Source organism: Macrotis lagotis, chromosome 1 (genome assembly GCF_037893015.1).
Source record: "Macrotis lagotis isolate mMagLag1 chromosome 1, bilby.v1.9.chrom.fasta, whole genome shotgun sequence".
NCBI classification, from domain to species: Eukaryota; Metazoa; Chordata; class Mammalia; order Peramelemorphia; family Peramelidae; genus Macrotis; species Macrotis lagotis.
The window spans coordinates 575216351-575235065 of record NC_133658.1 but is presented as its reverse complement, the minus strand read 5'-3'; the positions used below and the strand labels follow the sequence as shown (position 1 = coordinate 575235065).

The 18715-nt window shown below is 40.8% G+C and overlaps 1 protein-coding gene across 1 annotated transcript; it reads right to left on the bottom strand.

The window, feature by feature from the left end:
• Window positions 1–2398: 2398 nt before the first annotated feature.
• On the bottom strand, window positions 2399–2806 carry LOC141505471 (endogenous retrovirus group K member 25 Pro protein-like). The gene has a single exon (XM_074211334.1). It carries the CDS (start codon window positions 2804–2806, stop codon window positions 2399–2401), a length of 408 nt encoding a protein of 135 aa, XP_074067435.1.
• Between the last annotated feature and the right edge of the window lie 15909 nt (window positions 2807–18715).

Here is an 18715-nt window from a genome sequence, read left to right as displayed (position 1 = left end):
CAGTACTCGGTTGCCTATTGGGCAGGGAGAGGGATTGCTAGTTGTGTGTGTGTGGAGTGTTCGTGAAGTTCCTGTGAAAAAATGCAAAGCTGGGGAGGTACCATCATCTCTCAATTGAAGAAAATTCATGGTGTATACGGCCTGTGCTAATTGTGTATATATAAGGCGGCCACGACCACTGACTCCCCCTTTTTGTTTAATGAGGAGGGTTTTAAGGGTGTGGTTAGCACGTTCAACTATGGCCTGACCAGTGGGATTGTATGGAATTCCAGTTTTGTGTAAAATGGAAAATTCTTGACAAAAGTTTGCAAATGTCTTGGAAGAATATGCAGGGCCATTATCTGTTTTTATGGCTGTAGGAACTCCACAAGTGGAAAAACAGGTTAAAAGATGTGCTATAACATGGCGGGCTGCCTCACCAGGTTGAATTGATGCCATGACAAAATTGGAAAAGGTGTCTATGGAGACATGAATAAGGGTTTTCCCATAGTGGGTAACATCCATCAGCCATAAAGCATTAGGACGTCTCTGCGGGAATTAATAGCACAATCAATAGGTGGGGGATGAAATGGAGCACAGCCAAGGCATCGTTTCACTATGTCCCTGGCTTGATCTTTAGCGATGCCATATAGATGATGAAGAGAACGAGCTGAAAGATGGTACTTATCATGTGCCTGATGGGCTTCTGAAAGTAAAGGGCATAGCAATGCTCGATCTACCGTATCATTACCACTGTAGATGGGCCCAATAGTAGAGACATGGGAACGGACGTGCAGCACAAACACAGGACAGTGACGAGAGAGGAAAAGATTTTGAAGGTCTGCTAACAAAGAAGCAATAGTACTAACACGAGGATTGATAAAAGCTGTAGGGAGTTCTCGAAGTGCTGTAGCACAATATAGACTGTCAGTGATAAGATTAACAGGCACGTTGGCAAGATAAGCAAGAGCACGTGTAACAGCAAGGAGTTCATTTTTCTGGGCTGAGGTATACTCAGTGGTAAAAACTCAATATTTGCTTTTGTGGGACATAAAAGGCTGCCCGTTTATTTTTGGTGGCATCTGTGAACACATTTGGTCCATCAACAGGGGTAGGGGAAATAATTCGTGGTGGGGGTTGTAATGGAAGATTGTCCCATCCACGCAGCGTTGGGGGTAATGGAAGAATGATGACATCACATGAAGTGAGTAGGGCAGCCCATTCAGGGATGGAGTCAGTAAAATAACGAAGAGCACCTTCAGAAGCACAAATATTTAAAACAGGATATTTTCCAAACAAACAAAGACAACGATCAGACATAGCTAGGAATAAATTGGCTAGCATCGTAAATTTACAAGGGATGCTTCTTTTACTTCTCTGGAAATATTGCCATTCTATGACAACTTGCTTTTGATAGAGACAACCAATATGTGACCTTTGATTTAAAATGGTAGCAAATATAGGTTGCTCAGGATCAAATTGAACTATAGATTCATGACACCCAGACAAAATCTGTCATGGCCTCTTTGGCTTGTGGGGTCCAATACCGGGGGGAGGTCAATGTGGAATCTCCTTTCAGGATATCATAAAGAGGATACATCAAATCATCAGGAATAGGAACTGTAGAACGTATCCATTGTATGGAACCAATAAGTTTCTGGAAATCATTAAGGGTACTACCTTTCTCTAAATTCACCTTTGGGGGTATTCTAGATGCCCTCCCTTCACTAAGGGTGTGACCAAGGTATTGATAAAGGCTAGTATCTTGTATCTTATGAGGAGCCACTTGAAGCCCATATTTACTCAAGGAAAGGAGCATTTCTTTTGTTAATTCTTCTAGCTCCGTGGCTTGCTTAGTAGCCATGAGAATATCATCCATATAATGGATTATGATGGCCTTGGGGTACTTACTGCGCAGCAGGTGAACAATAGCTGCAACATATGCTTGGCACATAGTTGGACTATTGGCCATTCCCTGAGGTAATACAGTAAACTGATACCTGATTGACGGGCTTTGAAAATTTTTTTGATGGTACCGAGAATGCAAATTTATCCCTATCCTCAGGGTGAAGGGGAATGCTATAAAAACAATCCTTAATATCTATTATCTTTATAACAAATTTTCTAGGTATAAAGGCAGGAGAAGGAAGACCCATCTGTAGCGGGCCCATAGGGACCATTCTTTTATTCACCACCTGTAAATCAATAAGCATTCTCCAGGTGCCAGCTTTCTTTTTTATTACAAATACTGGAGAATTATAAGGGCTGGTGGTAGGCTCAATTCTTTGTTGTAACAATAATTCCTTAACTATATCTTTTAATGCGGTGAGCTTCTCTGTAGAAAGGGGCCACTGTTCCACCCACACAGGGTTATCACTCCTCCAAGTAATCTTTGGGCAGCTCGCCATAACAGTAGCCCCTAGGAGTTTGTTGCCAAATGTTCAGGGGTGGTAAGATACAATTGTAACTGATGTAACAAATCTCTACCCCACAGGGCAGAGCCTAGTCCCGTAATCTTTAAGGGACGAATAAAACCACTTTGTCCTTCATAACTCCATCTCAAATGACGCTCTGCTTTTCTAGCCCCTTGATGGCCTCCCACCCCCAAAATAGGTGTGGTAGATGACATAAGTGGCCAAGAGGGGTCCCACTGTACTGAATCAATAACAGAGACATCAGCTCCAGTGTCGATCATTCCTGACACTAATTTACCTTCTATATTTATCTGTATAATGGGCCCTTGTAATTGGACTTCAGTGCACCAATTTACTTGTGGGACACTCTCACTCTCAATCCATGGCAAAGATATTCCTCGGCCAATAGCCATGCCAGGGGGAAGGGTTATTGGGTAGCAGTGTGGGTTGGTAAGGTATACAGTAGTGTCACCAGATGGCAGTAGTTGGGTGTGGACAAGTACAGGAGAATATCCTGTAGCACCCACTATTAGTCAGGGAAATGTAGCTGGGACCACTTCTATAGAGGCAGTACTCCAGGGGGTGATTATTAATGAATCCTCTTCCTTTTCCCTGCTTGGCAACTGTTAGAATAGTTTGACCTAGATCCTCTCGTTCTGTAGTTCCCTCTGATATCGCTCCTGCAACCCTTTTGGTTCCGGGTCTGGCCCCATGGGCATCTCTGAGGCTACTGTAATCGGATAGGCTCTGGTGTCGGGGCCCCCACGGGGAGGGCCCCTCCTCCTTTTTCCCGGAACCAATGTTTTCTTAGATCTACAGAACTTTGCCATATGTCCGCCTTTTCCACAGGAATAGCAGGTGGGCTGTTTATTGCCCCTTTTTTGACCTGCACGACACTGTGCCTTAAAATGCCCTTCTTTTCCACAATTAAAACAAACGCCCTTTCGTTGTTTAAGGCCTTCACTAATCCCCTGAGCTATTGCTATCGCCATGGCTTGGTGTTCTCTACTTTTAGGGGGGTGCCTCTAAAAGGCGCTCGATTATATCACTTATGGAGGGATTAGCACCCAAACCAGTCAAGAGCTGTTGATATTCAGGGTGAAGACCCTCTTTCACAAACTGTGGAATAAGCAGTTTGGAACCAGCTGTGTGTCCTAAAACACGTACGACTGTTTCTTGTACCCTGCTGATAAAATCTGTAGGGGTTTCATTGGCTCGTTGTTTAAGACCAATAAGTTTCTTCCTTTCTGCCCCTTGGGCTTCTAGCTTCCCAAAGGCTCTGACATGGCAGAGTTGGATAGCTGCGAATACCATAGGCTGTAAATGTATTTGGTCTCTAGGTCTTTTCCATCTTCCTGTCCCTGTAATCATTCATCATCACCCCCCAGCCTCATCAGGGTTGTTGATACCTCTCTCCTCTATATACTGTTCTGCCTCTCTCTTTACAAGGGCAGTAAAAGTGACTGCTTGTCCTGGGGTGAGCACTGCACCAGCAACCTCTTGCCAATCATAAGGGATCCAGGGCCATGCAGCAGTGGCATTAGTTAATAAATGCTTCACATATGGCGAAGAGGGGCCGTACTTGGCAACAGCTTCCTTGAGCTCTTTCAATACTTTAAAAGGAACTGGCTCATGACGATGATTGCCACCCTGGCCATCATCAAAAACAGGACAAAGAGTTGGAGTAATACCCCAATCTTCCCAATCTACAATTTCCCCTTCTTCAGCAGCCGCTTTAAGACTGCGTGCTATGAGACTTTCTGGAGCAGGACCCCTAGAAGAGCCAAAAGTGAAACTGGCTCGGTGTTTCAGAGTCATGGTGGACAGAGAGGTGTAGACTTCTTCCTCATCTGTCTCTGCCTGTGGGTATGGCCTAAACACTTCCTCCTTTCTCAATGTTTGCTGCGCCACAGTTCTGGGTCTTAATTTCTGCTGCGCCACAACCCTGATTCTAACTTCCTCCCTATTCTTCCTAGCTCTTGCTCTGTCCTCCAAATGGCTACTTCCTCCTTCTTCTTCCCCAACTCCATATTTATTATGTTTCTTATAAGTTTCTCTAAGTTCTGCCCAAGGATAAATCGGAGGAGGATTATTACAATCCTCATCCTCAGAAGATTCTCCTAATGATTCTCCCACTTGTGTGCCAATTGTTTCTCACCCACAGGGACGAGGACCCCCCTGTAACATTGTATTTATGAGAGAATAAAAGGAGAAGTCCTGGTCAGTTAGGATTCCAGGGCATGACTCATCAAAAGAAGCCAACTGTTGCCCAACTGTCTCCCAGTTCTCTTTGGTAATCCCTGAATGTTCTAACCAAGGGGAGAACCCCCACACCTTATCTACAAATTCACGGCACTGCTTAATATGTGGCTTAAATTGATGCTGCTTACCTAATTTATATAGCTGACAAGCTAGAACTGCCTTTTCTTCGGGTCTAATCAGGGGAAAACCCATTCCCTGCCCCATAACTTCGTCCCAGATTAATCTCAAATTAATCTGAGGCTGTCCAGCTCTTCTCCCTGTTAAGGGAGGCCAGGTGGAAATTCCCTTGGTCCCTGTTCGGGTGCCAGCTGCTCGGGGACCTATCCCAAGCCTTTGCCTGGATGCATACCTTTTCCTGGTCTTCGGACGTCACAGACCTGTCGGTCTTTGGACACACGGACCCTCCTTTGGGGAAGGAGGGCAATAACTGGACAGAACACCCGGTTGCAGTCTAACAAGCAGGTCTTTATTGCTTACATAGCAGTGAAAAATGGCTCTCCTCTTCCCCAGTCCCATCCCTTATATAGTCCTCTGCTCCTCCCCCAGCTCCTCCCCTGTTCCTCCCTCATGGGCAGAGCCACTCCTGTTACTGGGGTGTTCCCAGCACCCATGTGGGCGGGTTCACACCCCCAGGCATCTCCTAACCCATAGGTGGCCAAGGTCCAGAGCTGGGTCCAGAGCAGCTTGTGTCCACTGTACAACTAAAAATTGGGATCACACATCCCAGGGCATTCTTTTTCAGCATTCTCTTCCTCTGTCTTTTCCTTATTTTTCTTCGCTTGAAGGCAATTTTAGTGCTAATATTTTCTGCCCTCATTCCTTCCTTCCTTTTTGTTCTTTTAGGGTTGCCTGACAAAAGTGAAAAACTATTGGCCTTCATACCTTCCTTTTTTCTTGTTTCTTCCCAGTTTGATGCAGAAGTTTACATTTTAAACCTACCTAGACCTTCCCTTTACCTTTTAAAACAAGGGACCTGGGCTATTCGCTTCATGACAAGGCAAGTTGGACAAACCCTCTCTTTAGTATATTTTGTCTCAAGACTTCAACTATTATTTGAGAGGGTCTTTGAGGGAAGGTAATTTGAGTAAAACTGTGGATTTATATGATTTCCTGAGGCCCCCAAATCAATAAATGTTGTGCTCATCCAGTCTGCCTTAATCTCTGACCCTATATAAATACTTTCTAAAATACAATAAAGGAAGAATATTTTTCTCCTGTTATGGAACTTATCCCTTTGGTTTCTTGCAGTTGAGACCAGGTAACTGGGACTTTGATACTGAAAACACAGGATGAGTCTAGTATGGACTATTTGAAGTCTCTGAATGATCTCTTCCCTCTCCAGTCTTAATGATTCCTTTGCCTTAAGGACCTCTTCTTATTTTTCCTAGTTCAGATCATTATTCTGGTATGGCTAGATAACCAGAGATATCATATCAGAAAAATAGAAAATGGTAACCCCAGTAATGCCACGCTTCAAGGGTCTAAAATCTCTAATTGATTCCCAGGGACATGGAGAATTTATGCAATTCATGAACAAGAAACTCACAAGATAAGAAAATGTGTATAGTTTACAATTTGCACAAGTAAGATAATGCTTACATTCATGAGACTTCAGATTAGAGGGAGGATAAATTAGAAGCAAGGTGACTGGTTAGGAGGGCATGAAAATAGTCCAGGAAAAAGGTAATAGAAGAATGAACTAATGTATTGGTGATAGGAATGGGGAGGACAAAAACATTTGAGAGAGATTTTGTAGGTATATTGATGAGATCATGGAACATTGTTTAGTGTGGAATAAAATAAAAGTGTCAACTATATCAAGCCTAATAACAGTAATAGGAACACAGATGTTAGAAGTTTTATATCAGACAAATTAATGTTCAGTATGGTATCCAAGGGTTAATGACCAGCATTCTATTAGAAATTTGGAATTGAAGCACAGGAAAAAATTCAAGTCAGACACACAGATCTGGGAATCATTTCTGTAGAGATCACAGTTGAAGACAAAGAAATGAGTACAATTGCTAAGGGAAAACACCACAAAAAGGAGAATTTTCCCAATTAATGGTGTTAAGAGGAACCATCTAAGAAGATTGAGAAAGGAGTGTTCAGAGAGGTCATTAATATAAAATACAAGGTTTTAGATGCGATGGGAAAGATACTGAAGAGAAGTTAAGCAAGATGAGCATTGGAAAAAAGGTAATAGAAATTGACAATGAAAAGATAACTGAAGTGTCATATTTTGAATTATAGAATATGTGCTTTTATTATATGATATTTTTATCATATGGGCTTAGAATATTAGAGCTGAAGATATTACTTTTTTCCTCCCATGTTATCTTTTCTCAAGAAGACTGTTGGAAGGGATTTGAAGACAAATCATTAAAGTATTTGAAGATTATGCTTAAAAAATACACAGATTGGTTACATATAGGCATAGGAAGAGATAAAGATTGAAGATAAAGAAATATGTATTTGAGTAGTTAATGGCTCAGGATAAATCCTTAAATATGAATTTAAAAGATTGATATGGTTTTCATTGATAGCTATATATTGACTGTGATTCTTGGCATCACTATTTTTTAAAGTATATTTATTTTTGATATTCATTTAAAAAAATTTTGAGTTCCAAATTTTCTCCCTCCCTTTCTCCAGTCCTTCGCAGACCTATTGAGAAGACAAGTAATGCAATATCAATTATGCATACAAACTCATTAGTATTACTATTTCAAGGGATCTTTCAATATATTACACTGGTAATTATCTAATTTAATAATTCTCTTTTCTCTTCATCCAGATTATATTGTTTTCATGCCAGACACATTTCTGATTTTTAAAGATTTAGATAACTTATAAAAAGTGATTTCATTACACTGTCATAGATGTACCAAACTTATTTATCTGCATATAGAACTAATACTTTATTTCATTTGGCTTCTAAAATGCAATTAGATGAAGTTTCCATCTTCCCAAGATTTCTGTTGTAGAAGTAAAACAACTGACAAAGTATTTAACATTATTGTGCTTTAAGTACAGCACTCCTATTTCCCCCACCAGGAGAGGGAAAATTATTTATTTCTTTAACAATTTTTCAATTTAATAATTTGTCAACACATTAGCACTTTGTTTTCTAACTTGCGGATGCAATTAGTGAGTAAAATTGTGCATTCTAATTATCTTAACAGGTTCCTATCTTAACAGGATTGGACAGGAACCATTCCAAACTCTCTATCTCTCTGAACACCTAGTACAGAGTTCTACCTACAGTAGATGTTTATTGTATTTATAATAGGGGGATATCAGTTGCCCATTATGAAGTCCTTTCTGGCTCCCCATGACCATAATAGCAAGGGAAGGGAAGTTCTAGGGCTTCAGAATCCTGTGGGACCAGGGATAGTGTCCAAAGTTATAAACTTCAAAGAAAAGATGATGAACTATAGTTCAAGGGAAGACAAGGGAATCTGGGAGCTGTTATGGACAGAGATCCAAAGTGGGGAAATCTGATGTCATGGAAGAGTGTCCAATGAATAGCAGTGATGGGTATTACAGATTGCTCTCAGTATATCATGGCTCCAGAAACTCTGGTGGTGGGAAGTCTGAAGAATAAATTCACGAGGAAGCTGGCAGCCCAGAGCTGGAGCTGTAGTGTTATTATGTACCAAGGAACTACAACAGATCTCCATGATGGTCACTAAGAGCATACTAGCAAAATTGGGTTCATCTGTATGCTTAAATAAATTGAGATAAAACAGGAAGTTGAATTGAAGTACCAGCAATAAACATTGGAGGAAAAATCAGAACTAAAAGGGAGGTGAGGTTGATAAAACTGTTTTGAGAGCATTTTTCACTTGTTAATGCACTGCTTAATTCTCAGCAATTTTTTCAGAGTATTGTTCATCTCTAATCTCTAAAGGTAATCTCATGACAACCATATTATTTGCAATACTTTGCAACTACACTTCTGAGAGGGGGGAAGTTGGTTGAAGTTCTTTGAATACTTATAGACTCTCATATGCTTCAGCTATTTTATCTGAAGCTAACTCCAAAGTCTAGAATATCAATAGGTATCTCTTGCTCTTTCTCCAGTTTCATAGTTCTAAATACCTACAGGACATCTTTATTTAGATGTCCCTCCAAGAAACCTGATGTTGAGCAAATATAAATTAGCTCATCATTTCCCCCTCAAACCAATACCTTCTTTCCAAACTAATATTTGATGAAACATCAAAATGGGCTTTGAGAAATTTAAGATGGACTACTTCATTTTCATGACCTATGGTTCAAGATTAAAACTGAAGATAAGTAGAGTATTTTAGAAGACATAATCTTGTTATTAAGACCTGGAAAGTATAGCACTATGTTAGGTTACTACAACTGGTGACAAGTACAAAAAGAATTAGATCTTGAGGATTTTGAAATCTTTCTAAACAAACTATATGAGAAACAATTAGAGAACCATTAGGCAGGACCAATGATATCTTGGTACTGATGAATACAAAACAAGGAAATAATTAAGACAGGTTCAGACTGATTAAAGGAGGTGAATTTTGAAGGAAATAGCATAGATTTCTGGTATGGGTCACGATAGTGTTGTTAATACTTTGTAAGACAAATAGAACTTTTACAAATAGCTTTGTTTTGTACTCTATTACAAAACCATGTCCTTGGTATATTGATGTGTATTTATCCAATATGGGAAATAAATATACAGCATGACTATCATAGGCAACTATAAAAACTCATGAAACAAAACAACTGGAACATTGAGCAAGTATACACATATTCCAATCCTCCAACCACATAGCACTAGATATCTCCTTCAGATGTTCCATAGGTATCTCAAACATAACATGTCCAAAAGAGATATTCATTATCTTTCCTCTAAACCCACCACCTCTTCTAATTTCTCTATTTATGTTAAGGGTATAACTGCCAGGGGAGGAGAGCTTATTCATATTCTAGCTTTCTAGACCTATCATTCCATCTTGCCCACTGAGATGTCTTATAATTTCACCTCCATTTGTCACCTTGTCTGAGCCTACCCCAGCCAATGATATTTCATCACTCACCCTTTTGAAAAGCTGTTGAGATATACCCAGTTTCATGAAACCTTGGGAGGAATCCACCCCAAAGACATACTCCTAGTGATGATGATAACCTACCTAAACTCACTCCTCATTGATTACCAATCCCAGGTCATTAGAATTCAAGCTCATTCTGTCTTTCATTGAACATTCCTTTGATCCCATCTGCTTCAACTTAGCACCCATAAGATCTGAGACTTAAGGTTCCACTGCTTTCACTTTGCATTTAGAAGTGCCTGCTCTGTAGGAAACAAACTTGCTTTTATTGTGGAACTTTTCTAATATCTTCCATCTTAGACTCACTGAGATCTGATAATATGATTTTCCTAGCCACTGAGTCCTGATAATATGACTTTCCTAGCCATACTTTTTTTTCAGCTGTCTCCATTTGTTTTATTTTTTCATTTCCCTTTCTTTTTTTTAGAAAGATTTTATTTTGAGTTTTTATTCTTGATTCCCTCCTCCCACCCCCCACAGAAGTTAATCTGTTAGTCTTTACATTTTTCCATGGTATACATTGATCTCAGTTGAATGTGATGAGAGAGAAATCATATCCTTAAGGAAGAAAAAGAAAGTATAAGAAATAGCAAAATTACATAATGATAAAATGGTTTTTCCAGCCACATTTCTTAATCACTAGTTGCATTTCCTCTAATAAGTCTAACACAATGGATTAAGAGGTGGACATGTAATATTCCTTGTTCTTTCTTGCCACTTCCAAGTTCTCTACCACAATCCTCCTTTGAGGTTCACTAAGTTCTTACTTATCCAATCAAGATTCTTATATCTAATAGGACCTATAGGACACTGCCTTTCCTCAATGAGTTCAATATTTGACTCGTAATTTTTTTTCCTCCTTCCCAACCCCTTCTCTCATACTATGGAACATCTCTTTCAAATACCCTAATTTCCAGTTTCTCAAAGTATTTATGAACATTTATCTATTCCTACATCTCATCTCAGCTTTCTACTGAAGTGGTCATATTACTTTTCTTGCCATCTGTGTCCATGAATTCTGAAATTCCTTTGCTGATCATAGTCTTTTGTCATTTGGTCTTTTGCTTTGCTTCACACTCTAACTCTGTTCTTTATTTTCATCATAAGCTCTAATCATCCACCTCTTAGTTCTTTTCCCCAGGTCATTATCTCTGTATTGGCTACGTTCTGCTTCCTTCCCCTTTTTGACCCATTGGTGAACCTCCTATCCTCTCAGTTCCTTGTCCCCTTATCATAAAATGATCTTTCCATGCTGAACCTCAACATTTAATTACTCCTGAAGTCCAGTGGCTTTATGCTTACTCATGTGCTGCTGAATTAAATTAGTGAAAAAAACCACAAAATTGTGCTGACTGAATCCATCTCAACTGAGCCCTTACTGTGGTAAGGCAGTCTTTTCACACCTCCTTAACCTATCAATTACCACCCCCCCCCCCAAAGCAATTTTTGTAAATCTTTTAATTCTTCCTTAAACCTTCCCCTGTCACTACCCTCTCAGCTTGAGTATATGCCCTTATAGTTCACTCAAAAAAATTGAGGCTGAGAGCTCCCTCTGTTCTTTTGTTCATCTCACATTATTCAGTTGCCTTCTGCTAATAGCCCTTCATTTCTCTTTTACATAAATAGATGGCATTCTCCTTGCTAAGGAAAACCCCTCTATATGTACAAATGGATCCATTCTATCTCATTCTCTGATAGTTTGCCTCTTCTATCATCCCCTCTGTCACTTATCTTCAATCTCTCTTTTCATGGCTGCTTCCCTTACTGCCTACATACACATGCCCTTGTCTTCCACCATACTCAAGAAATTCTTGCTTGGTCTTTCCATTCTTGTTATAATCTTATTTCTCCTTCACGTCTGAACTCTGAGAGGCTTTCTACAGCTGGTGCCTCCACTTCCTTACTCAACTCTCTGAAGTCTGATTTTCTACCCTATTATTCAGCTGAAATTATTATCTAAATTTACTAATGATCAAACCTAATGGCGTTTTCTCTATCCTTAATTTTTTGGACTTCTATGCAACCCCTGGTGCTGTTAATCACGTTCTCCTCCATACTTTTCTTCTATCAAAGTTTTCCCAACACTCCTCCCTCCTGATCTCCTCAGACCTATTTGACCACTGCTCAGTATTCTTTGTTGGATCTTCATCCAGGTCCCAATCCCTTTTTTTTTTTTAGATTTTTGCAAGGCAAATGGGGTTAAGTGGCTTGCCCAAGCCACACAGCTAAGTAATTATTAAGTGTCTGAGACCGGATTTGAACCCAGGTACTCCTGACTCCAGGGCCGGTGCTTTATCCACTGCGCCACCTAGCCGCCCCCCCCCCAATCCCTTTTAATTCTAATAATATTCTTCTTTTCATTACTTAGTACCTATGTTATTTATAGCTTATTACATGTTTATCTACACATATTTGGATGTCAGGGAGTGGCCTTTGAAAGCCCAGGTTCTTCTAACAGAAAAGGGAGGACAAAAAGGTTGTTAACTGTAAAAGCTATACCCAGCCAGGACAGACTATCTCTTTGTGAGATGCAAACTAACCCCTTGAATGACTTAGTAAACAACAGTTTTTTTTAAAAGATGCCAACCTGTGGGACTAGAAGGAGTTTCCCCAGCTGGGAAATCTCTTATTTCCATGAATTTGTCATCCTGTCTCTATTCCAATCATTGAGTCCAGGACATTCAAAAATGAAGATAGTTGTACACCCTAGAGGATAGGGAATAAATATTATCCCCATTTTACAGCTGAGCAACTGAGGAAGGCAGCATAAGAAACTTGTCCAGCATGTGACGTTGGATTTAAACTGAAGTTCAAACACAGCTGCACCCAGCAGTCTACTTGGGTATAAAATATAAAGAAGCAAGACAATCCCATCCCTTCAAAGAATTTACATTGGAATGAGAATAGACACCCATAAAAGGGAATTAGAATGGGTTGGTTTACAAGCTAAGTGACAATGGATTAGAGGTCTAAAAGAAACGGAAAGCTCCCCTGTGGGAACTAAGAGACCCAAGAATGGTGCTCTAAAGTTGCAGAAGGATGGGGGCTTGGGAGGGGAAGCTCGGAGGGGGAAGGGGAGAGAAAAATAAATAAAACCAGCATGATGAGGAAATGAGTGCGAAGTGTTACATGAGCACAGAGATGTAATTCACACACACACACAATGTACATATACACACACATAAATACATATATATTTAACTTACAGTTCTAGCTGCTTTGTTTCATGGCTTTTATATGGGCCATCCATGAAGGGTAACAGCATTTTCCCCCTCCAATTTTCGTAACAAAGATGGATTCACAGCAATGATATTTTCACAAAGAGAGGGGTGAAGGGTGAAGTCAAGAAGCCTCCTTGCTTCCACACCCTATATAAGTAAAAAATCTTCAATCCCAGGGATTTCCCTGACAACCAGCAGATGAAGGAGGGAACCTTCCTCCAAGAGATAGCTGTAGCAATACAAGTTAGTTAAAAGTGCAGCTGGACCAGAGTGGTTTGTGGTCATCTGCCCTGTCTGTCTGTCTTGCTCTTTTCTCCTACCTGATGCTTTAATGCCTTCACCCCCAACTCCAGCAACCCTGAGGGCTTTGGGGGTGAAGTTGGAGCAGAGACAAGGTGGCGCTCCTGTACAAACTTGAGGCTACAGACTACTCACCTGCCCCACAGCTCTAATTCTGACCCTAGGCAATGACTTTCAGGGTATAAACCTAGAGCAGTACGGGGGAGCCCCACTCTCAGGATGAGTGAAGGCCCCTAAGAAAGGAGTGCTCCAGGATCCCCGAAGGAGGACAGGACTTCACTGCAACCTTCCTTATCAATATCTGGGGAGGTCAGTCTTCTGTCTAGTGCATCATCAAGTATCTCCTATTGCAGTGGAGATCCACTTGGCAAGCAGCATGCCTTTTCAGCCTCGGTAAGGAAGGTGGTAGGAGCTTAGACACAAACTCAGAGAGCACTGCAAAGCTCAAGTTTGCTTCCAGACAGTAAGACTATATACAACTAGCCATCTTCATCTTGCCAACTCAAAAGGAAAATTTGGATCTGGTCTGGACCCAGGGTCAGAGATCCCCTGGAGCCACAGCATGTCTCATTGCCTGTGAGATGTTAACCACAGTGAACACATTCCCCTCCCACTTATGAGTAGGTTTGATGAAGAGTTAGATTATTAGGGTTGCAACTAGAAAAGTGGACAGAAGATTAGGGTCAGGGTAGGGGATGAGGAAGAACTGAGATCAATCATTCACTTCTATCTCATCTTCCTTAGCTGATGAATTTAGAGCAAAACTCTTAGGCTGGCAATAGGCAAGCTTCTACTCTATGGTTTTCCTTTTGTTTGGAAGGTTCTGTACTTTGACTCCTCCCTTCCAGAGATTAGGCCTCATCATTAATACAAGCCAGACAACTGGGCAAGTGGACAGGAATGGGAGTGATGAAAGGGACAGGTTGATAAGTGGAGAAATATGTGGACCCCACCCTCTTGCCACATCAGCCATCTCCTGGGACCCTAAACTATCCTTGCACAACCTAACTAGCATCTGGTTAGCAAGAACTGGTTGAAATGGGAAGTTACTCTATAATTCTCCTCTTTCAGAAACTCCTAGAAAAACAATTTTTTGCTTCTTTTCTTCTTCACTTCCCACTCCTTACTCCATCAATCAGGTTTCACCGAAACTGGTCTTTATCTATTAATTGTTAAATCCTCTAGCATTTTCTAAGTTGTCACCCTTCTTGATCACTCTCTGCAGGTTTTGACCTTGAGTACCTGTTCTCTCCTGGTTCTTCTTTTACAGAGTTGATTTCTTGTATTCTTTTAAGGTTATTGTCATTGAAAACTCCACTTTCTATTGGTATATAACAAAGGATATTTTCCAGACAACTTTCATTTGTTCACACTCTCTCTTAATGATCACCTCTCATTAGCCCAATTATCTTACTTTGAAAAAGACTCTTTTTTAATTTATTTTAATTTTTTAAACTTTTATTTATCTATTCTTATTTTGTACAAATGTTTTTATACATTACTAAAATATTCTTGTTTAAGAGTAAGCATAATACCCCCACCCTCCCAAAAAATAGACCCACATGAGTGATAAAGGAGAGAGAAAAAAATTAAAATTAAAAACAACAACAACAACAACAACAAAAATAATGACGATGATAATAATAGTAGATGTGACCAAGTGATGCAGTGGACGGAGCACCAGCCCTGGAGCCACAAGCACCCAAGCCCAAATCCAGCTCCAGACACCCAACAATCACCCAGCTATGTGACCCCAGGCAAACCACCCCAATCTCATTGCCCTGCAAAAACCAAAAAAAAGACCCAAAATAAAATAAAATAGTAATAATAATAATAGTAGCAAGGGTGGCCGGGTGGCGGACAGAGCTCCTGAACCCAGGAGCACTTGTTTCCAAATCTGGCCTCAGACACCCAACAATCACCCAGCTGTGCAGCCCCAGGCAGGCCACCCAGTCCCATTTGCCCTGTAACCCCCCTGCCGAAATAATAATACTACTACTAATAATAATAAATGTGCTTCAGTCTGTGTTCCAACACCTCCAGCTCTGTCACAGGTGGATCACATTCTTTATGATAAGTCCATCACAAAAGCTACTTCCATGTTTTTCCACCATTGCCATTGCTGATCACAACTCCTTCCATTCATACTTCTCCACTACCAAATACTATATTTTCTCTCTCCTTTTACTCTGTCTCTGTTGTAGGGTAGCTGAGTAGTGCAGCAGACAGACCCCTGGCCTTGGGGCCAAGAAGCCCCGAGCCCACATACCACCCATTAGGCCCAGCATCCACCCCATCCTATGGTCCCGGACAGGCCATCCAATCCCAGCCCCTTGCAAGAAGTAAAAAAGAAAATGTGTTATATCTGACCACTCTCCCCCATAGTCCATCCTCTCCTCCATCACTCACATCCCCCACCCTTCCCCCTGCTCCCCCCTCCTTCTTACTCTAGATGTCTATACCCCATTGAGTATATATGCTGTTTCCTCTCTGAGCCACCTCTGTGAAGGGTCCCTCATTCCCCCAGCCTTCTCCCCTTCCATATCATTTCAATAGCTCAATGTAATAAAAAAAATCTTATTATATGAAATATCTTAGCCTATTCCACCTGTCCTTTCTCTTACTCCCATTATATTTCCCTTTTAGCCATTGACTCCATTTTTACAATATACTATAATCTTCAAATTCAGCCCTCCCCTGTGCTTTGTCTATAAAAGCTCCTTCTACTTGCTCTATTAAATGTGAAGTTTCTTATGGATATTATCAGTATCATTTTTCTATGCAGGAATACATGCGGTTCATCATCATTAAGTCCCTCATATTTTACACTTCTTCTCCACTCTCTATGCTTCACCTGAGTCCTGTATTTGAAGATCAAACTTTTCTGTTCAGCTCTGGCCATTTTAACAGGAAATTTCCCTGGTTCATTGAAGTTCCATCTTTTTCCCTGAAAGAGGATATTAAGTTTTTCTGGTCAGTTGATTCTTGGTTGCATTCTGAGCTCTTTTGCCTTCTGGAATATTATATTCCAAGCCCTACAAACCTTTAATATAGTTGCTGCTATGTCCTGTGTGATTCTTACTGCAGCTCCATGATATTTGAATTGTGTCCTTCTGTCTGCTTGTAATATTTTCTCTTTGACTTGGGGGTTCTGGAACTTGGCTATAACATTCCTGGGGATTGTTTTTTTTTTTTTGGATCTCTTTATCAGGGAGATTTGTGAATTCTCTCAATTTCTCTGTTTCCAGGATAGCTGGACAATTTTCCTGTAGGAATTCCTTAAAAATGATGTCAAGGCTCTTTTCCTGATCATGACTTTCAGGTATTCTGATAGTTTTAAATTATTTTTCCTAAATCTGTTTTCCAGATCAGTTGTTTTTTTCAATGAGATGTTTCACATTTTCTTTTAATTTTTCATTCTTTTGGTTTTGAAGTATTGTGTCTTGACTTCTTGTAAAGTCAGTAGCTTCCTTTAGTTCCAAATCCTTCTGAAGGATTTGTTTTCCTCAGAGAGCTTTCTTATCTCTTTTTCCATCTGGCCAATTCTGCTTTTTAAAGCATTCTTTTCCTCAATAACTTTTTGAACTGTTTCATCCATCTGACCTATGCTGGTTTTTAACATGTTATTTTCTTCAGCATTTTAGTTTTTGGATCTACTTGACTAAGCTGATGACTTCTTTTTCATGGTTTTCCTGCATCTCATTTCTTTTCCCAATTTTTCTTCTATCTCCCTCACTTGATTTTCAAAATATTTTTTGAGCTCTGTCATAGCCTGAGCCCAATTTCCTTTTTTTCTTGCAGGCTTTAGATGCAGGAGTTTGACTTCTTCATCTTCACATTTAGTATTTGATCCTTCTTGGAATCATAGAAAATGTATTTCTCAATGATGTTCCCCTTTTTTCCTCTGTTTACTCATTTCCCCAGCCTGTGCCTGGTTTGGGGGTGCTTCCTGAGCTTTTGAGTATTATTGGGATACCTCCCCCCACATGGATCTCAGCATGTGAGGCTCTGTCTTCCCTCCTGGTCTGTGTATGACTACAAGTGCACCCCTCTGCCACAGGGCTGAGGTGGAAGGGGCCCTGATGTTCTATGGGGGTTGTAGACTGCAATCAGGATCTGAATGTGGTCAGAGCCCCAGAGTCCTCTTCCAGGGACAGAGGACAAATCTTAGAAGTCTCTCTTTACTCCCCTACCCTCTGTATGCTAAGCACTCAAGGCTCAGTTGCCTCGGGGCTCCTGCATACCTGCACTGCCTGCTTTGGTTTCCTGGATCCCAGCTGCCAACTGAGTGCCCTGAGGGCCAGGCTTCATGCTAGCTCTGGCAGAGGTCCCCCTCCCCCCCATCTTCCAAGTTGTGCCTGGTGCTCCCTGGGGTGTAGGTCAGGAGACTGCCCCTGCTGGCATGAGCCACAGCTCCTAGGCACCCTGGGGCTGCCTCCAGGAGGCTGAAGTTCCTTTGCTCTGGCAAGCCACCACTGTGGTGGGCCACCCCTCCAACCCTGTGGAGCTGAGCCTTTCCACTATTTTCCAGGTTACCTTGGGCTGGAGAATTGGCTCACTGGATCCCTCTGTGGGTTCTGTCTCTCGAAAATTTAGTTACAGTCCTTATTTTATAAGTTTTGAAATATTATAGAAAGCACCTAAGACAGGATCTTCTGTCGCCATCTTGGCTCTGCCCCTCCCCCAGTTTTATAACTCTTTAAAATCAGGTTTTCATCAGATGTAGTTGATGCATGTATTTTTTTCAATTCAATGGTTTCCTCTTTTTTTCTTTAGCTATATTGCTTCTATTTATAAAAAATCTTTTAAATTTTATGCAAATAATATAATCAATTTCTCCTCTGTCTCATTATAGTTCTGAAAATATCTCCATTATTTCTATATTTTTAAGCATGTGATTTAAAAAAAGATATTTGGATTACATAAGGGCAGTTAGGTAGTGCAGTGGATAGAGCACTGGCTTTGGATTCAGGAGGACAGGAGTTCAAATCTGGTCTCCAGACACTTGTCACTTACTAGCTGTGACCTTGGGCAAGTCACTTAATCCTGATTGCCCTGCATCCAGGGTCATCTCCAATCCTCCTGATTCATATCTGGTCACTGGACCCAGTTGACTCTGGAGGAAAAGGTGAGGTTGGTGACTTAGGACAGCATCCCCTCACTCAAATCCAACTCACCTGAATGTCATGGATTCATCTCCTTGATGTCATGGTCTTCTTTGAGAATGAAGGAAAAACATCATCAACATCATCATCATGTATTCCCTCCATTGACTTGAGTAGTCAAACACTGCTTAGGCTATACATTTTCTTGGACGCTTATGTCAATTAGTTCATGGGCTTCTAGTGGATAAAGTGCCAGCCTAGAGTAAGGAAGACCTGAATTCAAATCCAATTTCAGACATTTACTAATTGTGCGACCCTGGACAAGTCATTTAACCCCTCTTTGTCTCAGTTTC